Source organism: Athene noctua, chromosome 18, assembly GCF_965140245.1.
Source record: "Athene noctua chromosome 18, bAthNoc1.hap1.1, whole genome shotgun sequence".
NCBI classification, from domain to species: Eukaryota; Metazoa; Chordata; class Aves; order Strigiformes; family Strigidae; genus Athene; species Athene noctua.
In genome coordinates, this window is record NC_134054.1 from 10452989 (window position 1) to 10460706 (window position 7718).

Here is a 7718-nt window from a genome sequence, read left to right on the forward strand (position 1 = left end):
CCCTTCAAACAGACCACAGCTACCTGCTCTTCACATCCAATGTTTTTTGAGCACTGAGCTCTTCCCTGCCTCTTGATCAGGCAAAATACTAAACGATCAGTGCTCCAATGTTGGTAGAAAAGTACAAGAGCAACAAAGGGTGACATATTTTATTGAGTGGCACTGTTTTACTCACTCATGAATAAAATATTCTGAAGGAAAACACTGTTACTTCTCAGAGCTCCTGCAAATGAGAGAATAAGAGGTTTGTTTTCTTTCAAACTATTATTTTCTTCTCTGATCTGCCCATACACATTACGTGTCACCTCAAGCTGTCAATATGACTCCTGCACATTACACTAACAGCTTCCTCTGCACTGTGTGAATAAAGGCTTTTAAACAGAAGACATCAAGGACAACACTCATTTGTAATTTAATGGAAGCAGACTATTAAGGATTTGAATGTGGTTTATTGTAAACCTCATTATAGGTTCAACACAGTGCTGCAGCAAAGCACTCCTAGTCACAGTATACAGCTCTGCCAGAACAGTCAAACTTCACTGCACTAGTAAGACTGTTAGAGTTACTGTTTCAGGGAGAGTTCAAATGCCCTGTTAGGTGTTCCAACACCCTCTGCTGCAAAGGAAAGGAGTTTTGCTTATATCAGGTTTGTGGAAATAGTCCTCGTGGTCCCTCAGAGGCCTCGTGAGTTTTGATTCCATCTGTAGCCAAAGATTTTCTTCAAATCTGTCTAAATGTCCTATGATGTGTGTAAGAATTCATTGCTGAAATACAATGACATATTTTAAAGTCTAAATAATTGACTTGGGAACTTAGTTTACTCCATTTTCCAAATAAGTTTCTGTTAGTTTGAAGTTAATATTTAATCTGTCAAATTTTCAGATTTAATTCTCCATGGTTGATAAAACAGGATTATTTACAATTATGCAAAATGAGTACTAAGAACACACAAAGGTGGTCTTCACCACAATGCGAACTAATGAAGAATGGGATTCATCTAACAGCCTGGGAATTTAACATGTCTGCCCAGTGTATGTATGCATACATACAAAGGCAGTTCCATTTCATACTAATTAACAACTTATTTATCTAGTAACAGGAGAACAAACTGCCAGCTTGAAAGCAGAATGTGAAAACTAGCTACAGACTTGTTACCTATGTTCTGTTATAAAAACAAGTATGATTAATTCATTTACTGTGATTTATCCAATGTTTATGCTTCATAATATATAAAATTAAAACAAAAGTAACCAGATCTTAATGATTAGACATGATCATTTTAAAGATATTTGAAATATTTAAAACACTGGAATGCTTGCCAGGTAAGAGATTTAGGGTTTTTTTTCCATGTAATGACTCTAAAAACTGAATGTCATGATTTCCTCAGAAAAGGAAGAATGGGGTAACCACTGAAAACTATGCAGGAGTTTGTATGATCTGATATTTACATGTTAGAAAAGCTCACACTGCTTTCTCAAAAAAAGAGAAAAGGTAGATAAAACTCCAAATTAGGTTTGACTTAGCTAATACTTTTAAATATAAATTAAAAATCCTGCGATAGTGAAACTAAGCTGCACAGAAGAGATTAATGATTTATACAATACCCTCAAACAAGTACAGAATAATTAAGATAATTTTAAGCCACTGATGTTTCTCTCATGAATTCCTCAAGGACAGTCACTACGTTTCTGGCTTCTGGCATTTCTGCATGTTCTACTTTGACAATCTTCAAAAGGATGTCTCCACTGCCACAGTTCTTTAGAAACATGTAACACTTGAACAAGGCGTAGTGGTTCATTTCAGCCTGGCGGATAAACCTCTTCAGGTTGTTAATGTCTTGTATAGCCTGAGGAAAGAGTAACACAGCATTTTCTTATTCTTCTACATGGAAAGAAAACATACTATCATGTGGAAAACTGAAGGAAGAATAGCAAGAGAAGCAAAAGCATTTCCAATAGGAATTCTGTATTACTACTCAAAAGTAATGTGAGAATTGAGTCCCATCTTTGATGTGTATTACCACTGTTACTGTAAGGAGGCAAAATGTGTGGGCACCACAAACTTAACCAGGACTTGTAGCAAGAGTTCTTCTGTTATGACAGATCACTGAAGTGTTAACTACTGAATCCATGTTACCCAATTACACAATATTGTGTGTGCACAGCTCAAATTAACAGTGTTTTAAGAAAAAAAAAAAGTGGGTTTTATTTTAAATACAACAAAATGGAGTACTCACTGAAGAAACTTTCATACTGCTTTACATTCTGATCTTGTCAACTACAGTAAGCCAGTCCTCAACTTAAACTTGAGTTAATCAGTTAATGACGTATAAACATCATAAATAACTTAAACCCTTTCTTCACTGCAAAAAAAGTATCTGCTTCCTCAGACACCTTGATACCTTCTCTAAGTCTTTAACATATATGAACAGGTACCTTCAATTTAAAGTTTTCCAAAATTTGCCGGAAGAGAAATGGATTTCCACCTTCAGCACCATTCACAAAAGCATGCATCCAGTCCTCACAGAATCTGTTGCTTCCTGTTACGTGTTTAGGAACACAGAGAAAAAAATAATTAAATGAGCTCAACATGAATATATAGCTGCATTCACCTGGTTTAATCAGTCTTACGTAGCAACTGATAACAGTGTAGCTGAGCCAGGAAATGTCTTAAGAAAAACAATATACGTGGAAAAGAAAAGCAAGCATAGCTACTGTGATTACATGAAATTCTGTTTTGATTGTTCAATCCTTTTTCACACCATTTGTCAAAAATACCACAGAAGAAAAGTTTTGCCACTTCTCTGAAGTGTACAAGTCATAATTTCATGGTCAGCAAACTAAATGCACTGTGGATTTTATTCAGAGTTCTGCTGTAGCTGGTAAGACAAACTACTTTGCTACCTCACAGGAAACCCAGTGTTATAGTTTCCAGCCAGAATCCAGACTTTCTGGGCAGCATACCTATGAGATTCTGAATATCCTCAACTCTCAGTAGCTGAGGGATACAAGGGGGTAACATGAAGAAGCATGCACAGCTGTAATCTCACCTGCATTGTGCAACTGAGGCTGAGGTCCACTACAGTCTATAATCATTGACTTGTGCTGTTCCTCAGTCATGGCAATACACAAGGAGGTCATGGTGCCTTCCTGAACCAGTCCTTGGAGGCTGGCAGCTGCCAGAAACCTGACACAAAAAGCTCTTGTGAACTGCTTGCTTCTTTACAATTCCTGAACAGCAAGAGCAGGAAGCTGTCATACATGAAAGCCAAGTTACTCACAGGTTCCTCAGTCTCTAAGTATCTTTACCTGCTAATGTCTTTTTCTGTTCTTTCATCTGCATTTTTTACTTCCACGGGAGTATAACTCAAAGCCTTAAAACAAACAAAAATTTTAAAAGCTAGATGCAACTTTGATATTGCTTCTCTTGCTATATTGCAGTTACTAGCAATAAATACATAATGCAGTACTTTAAAAAAATGCTCTTTCCAGAGAAAGAGTAGAATACTCCGTATTATAGACATTGCAGCTGGTTTTGCATTCAGAAGAAATAAAGCAGTTATAGTCTATTAGCTATCCCATCCAAAGCCTCCTCAGACTCAGGGACTAGAGCTAGGATTAATTTCTTTCCTGTTTCCAGTGAATTACATAAGGCACACACACCATACAACATCCCTTTTGGTTCAGGAGAATTATAGCAGGGACAGCTTTCTCATGCTGTTTCTAATTTTATTTTCATTTCAACTTGGACACAACTATGTAATTTAAAATGAGTTAACTATAAAAATTGATAGAAGAAATTGCTATGTGCTTCCTTAGCAATAAAGCAGGGAAAAAGTACTTGCCCTGAATTTAACAAGAAAGAAAAAAAAAAAAGTTGTTCCTCATTTACTCCTGGCTGGGAAAGCAAATACAAGAAACATTTTAAACATGCTGGAGTCACTGAGGTTTCCTCTGAACTTTTTTTAGTTAACCAGTTTGAAATAGACTTACAGCATGTAGCAAAGAGGTGAGTTTGTCCTGGAAGAGCTGTACAACTCGCTGAATAGGGCATATGGCATTCTCAAACCAGCTTCCCAAGTAGGGGTTAACACAGGTCTCCAAGGTTTTTTGCTGTAAAAAGTTGAAACATTAAAACTTTAACTACAAATCAGATTTCTACACAAATGGAAGCCTATTAATAATCTATTCAACCTAAGATATTTGCATGTCAAAGCCTTCTTAATTTCAAACCACAGGAAATGAAAATAATTAGTTTGGCATTTAAAACCACACTTTTATCAGCATGAAGGGGTTTGCATTTAAAGAAACAGAATTGTAATATTATGGTATATACTGAGCAAAGACCGTGCAACAGCACATGGGATGAGAAAGAGACTTAAAATGCATTATTTCCATGAGAAAAATTGTAGCAAGAAAAATCACTGAAAATTCTTCCTTAACGTTTGGAAGTGGTAAGAATCCAGGTGGACGTTGGTAACTTTCCTGTAGACCATTAATTGTTACTAGTCATTCTTCTTTCTGAATCTGCAAGTGACCTTTAAGAAATTTATGACTGGCACAAAAAAGACACACACACACACACACCCCCCGCTTTTGATTTGTGTGGTTGATAGCACTTTAGACAGTCACTGCTGCTACAGTGACTCTAGTATCTCTCTCAGCTTTCACACTGGTACTTAAAACACCTATTTTGTCTCTATAGACTAAATCTTCCAGACTGTCTTAATAATTAATTTGGGTAAATAGTACTTTTCACACTTTAAAAAGTTAGGCCTTACCTCCAAATCAAGGTTTATCTTCAGACTTTGAATGTATTTGTCCAGCTCAAGTCTGAAAGTATCTTCTTAAGGAAAGTAAGATTCCTCAGTTAAGACCTGCATTTTTCCCTTTCAGTGTATGGCTGTTATTATAATTGTCGGTTACTGGAAGGTGTGCACAAACAGGCTGATTTCAAGTAGGAAGCAGACAAAATGAGAACAGAATTTTTGCATCATCTCCCTCTCCACACAGATAAAGAAAGTTAACGGTAAGGATATAGTTCCAGACCTTTCTCTGAGCCACCTAAGAAACAAATGACATATTCTGGAACATTGATGTCTGATTCCAGCGTTGCCATTTCTAGAAGATTTTCTTGTTGGAAACGACAGTAATAACAACCAACTTTATATTCTGGTATGCTATGCAGAAAAAAAAAAAAATGTTACAGATACATCACAATAAATAAGTGCAAAAAGCAGACATACATGATTTCTGTAAAGAATTTTCACCTGCTAGCACTGGTGGCTCCTATGGTCTCATACAGAACTCTTAAACCTTCTCTTTTTTTCCTCTGTGGTGGAATCATAGTTTAAAAGGAAATAGCCATAAACCCACATAGTATTTTTTTAAGTATTCAAACAGTAAATTATTTACTATAGTATTTTTCTCAAAGCAGCCTAGAAAAAGAGGACACTGCCATTGCACAGAACTGTTATTAACAGCAGTAATAGGCTGAGAACATGGAATCGAGATCAAACCTAAGTGCAGCAGCAGATGGGAAGATGTGCAATGCTGCCAATGTTTCTTACACTTTCTCATTCACAAATAAATTTTTAAATTTACCTCAGCCCCACTGATGCTACATTCCCCATTCCTTCAAACAGAGCTCCTTTAGTGAGACGCTTAGCAATAAAGCTGCGCAATTCGGTCTCCGCTTCAGCTGGTAAGTTAGTGTCCAGCAAGGAGAGGCTTTAAAAAACAAGAAGAAATAGTTAGCAAAAAGCAAATGTTATTGTTTTGTTTCTCTGAACAAGTGCAGAACCACCTGCTTCTAGAATAGGGACCACTGTGATCTCTCGCTGGCTTACAGTGGACTCGCTCAGTGACTTCTGGCCCATCAGAAATGCATCCAGTGGTTTGCCCACCAGACCAGAAGTCTGGACTTGTGTCAGCTGATGCTGAACTCCTCAGCAGCTATGAACAAGTCACCGCCTGTCTCCGTTTCTATGTCTCCCTAGTTGTAATACAGACCAACAACACCATTACAGAGCTTGTGGAAAGCTATCCATTTATAATTGTTTAATAAATTTTAAGTACCTATTATCTACGTGAAGACTGGTTAATAAATTTTAAGTACCTATTAGCTACGTGAAGACCTAAGTCAATACAGTCTAGCAGCAAAGGAAACAGGGTTCAAACACGAAAGATGACAGTTTAATACATCATCTGACCTCTGTAGTTGTGTCCATTCCCTCGGTATTCCATAAAAAGCATGCAGGGGACGTCAGTACGCTTTTACAGAGGTTTCTGCTTTGAAGAGACTTCAATGTACTTGCTTACTATTCACCTAACAGCAATACGGCAAAGACTTCAAAATGGGGCATTACAGGCAATTATGCTGTTCTGCAGATTGGCTTTACCTGAAGTCTTCGCTGGAGGGTGTCTCTGCCGCCGCACTGCTGGGACTGCCATCCCCGCTGTCTGTGCCCTGCTGCGAGGATCTGAAAATGAAGCCGTTTTTATGATTGATTTTACAGCCTTAACACACAGACCAGGGAAAAGGGACTGCAGCAGGGAAAGTATGGCCTGAGGGTGTTTTAAAGCAGGAGCAGGGAATCGGGACATGATGGGAGGAAAACAGATCTCTTCGGGGGAAGAGAGAGAGTGATAAAAATAAAGAGAATTCAAGCAGCCGGGAACCGATGAGGCTTGGAGACGGCCTCCCCGCGGCGCGGACCCAGCGCGCACCGGCCTCGCAGGCCGCGGCCCCTCACCTGCAGCTCCGGTAGCCGTAAAGGCTGTGGTAGGTGCTGCCGTGCCGCTCTGGCCGCCGCTCCTCGGCCGCGCCGCCTCCTTCCTCGCTGCTTTCCAGCTCCCGCTCGTCGCCGTCCGGTAGCGCCGGCAGCATCCCGGCCAGAGCCGCCGCCTGTGCCGCGGGGAAGGCGGCTCCCTGCCGCCGCCGCGGCCCGCACACTCCGGGCCCTGCGCTCCCTGCCGCCGCCGCTCGCCGCCCCGGAGGCAGGGCAGGGCAGGGCACGGCAAGGCGGGCGCAGCGCGGGGGCTGCGCTACAGCTTCTCCCTCCCGCGAGTGGGTGTACCCACGGCCGGGGGCCGGTCGCGCCTGGTCCCCGGCAGCTGGGAGGAGCGTGAAGCGGCTGAGGATTCATTGCGAGGCCTGGAGCCACTCAAGGTGCAAGGGGCCGTGTCCTTACCCACACTAGAGCTGTACCGGACAACGCTGAAATAACTCGTTACTGCTGCTCCTCTGCTTATGTTACTTACTGAGAGATACAATACAGACACTATAGTACCTGTATCAGTACAGATAATCCTTAAAAAGCCTATTCACTGGCTTAATGGCAGGACCCACTCAAATCACATTTGACAGGATTAGCCGTGCAGCCTGTTTTTAAAAAGCCTACTTTGCTTCCGAAATACTTTTCTCCTGTCAAAACAGCACATTTGTTAGCTCAGCCTTGTAACTAACAGGCAGTTCTCGAAGACAAGCCCTGGGGCCAGGCAGCAGCTCTTGCCCCCAGCAATGTACGGAAGCTAGCAAGCTTCCTTAGAACCTGGTGAGCCACGGGGCTATTTGGGGGGGCTAACATAAGGCATGGCAGATGGGATGTAACAGAGGGACCAGCCCCAGCCAGGCACAGGAAGCTCCGGGGGAAGGAGAGGGCGCAGCATATCTCAGGTTTATAGTGTTCTCGGGGGCCGGCCTTCCCCCACCCCACA

General features: G+C 41.1%; 1 protein-coding gene across 1 annotated transcript; it reads right to left on the reverse strand.

Annotated features, from left to right (window-relative positions):
- Positions 1-122: 122 nt before the first annotated feature.
- Positions 123-7099, reverse strand: C18H17orf75 (chromosome 18 C17orf75 homolog). The gene is made up of 10 exons (XM_074922273.1): positions 6755-7099; positions 6401-6481; positions 5604-5729; positions 5039-5179; positions 4781-4838; positions 3993-4112; positions 3309-3373; positions 3050-3186; positions 2436-2539; positions 123-1846 (listed from the first exon to the last, which is right to left on the reverse strand). Exons 1-10 carry the CDS (start codon positions 6886-6888, stop codon positions 1637-1639), a joined length of 1176 nt encoding a protein of 391 aa, XP_074778374.1. The 5' UTR covers positions 6889-7099; the 3' UTR covers positions 123-1636.
- Positions 7100-7718: the final 619 nt, after the last annotated feature.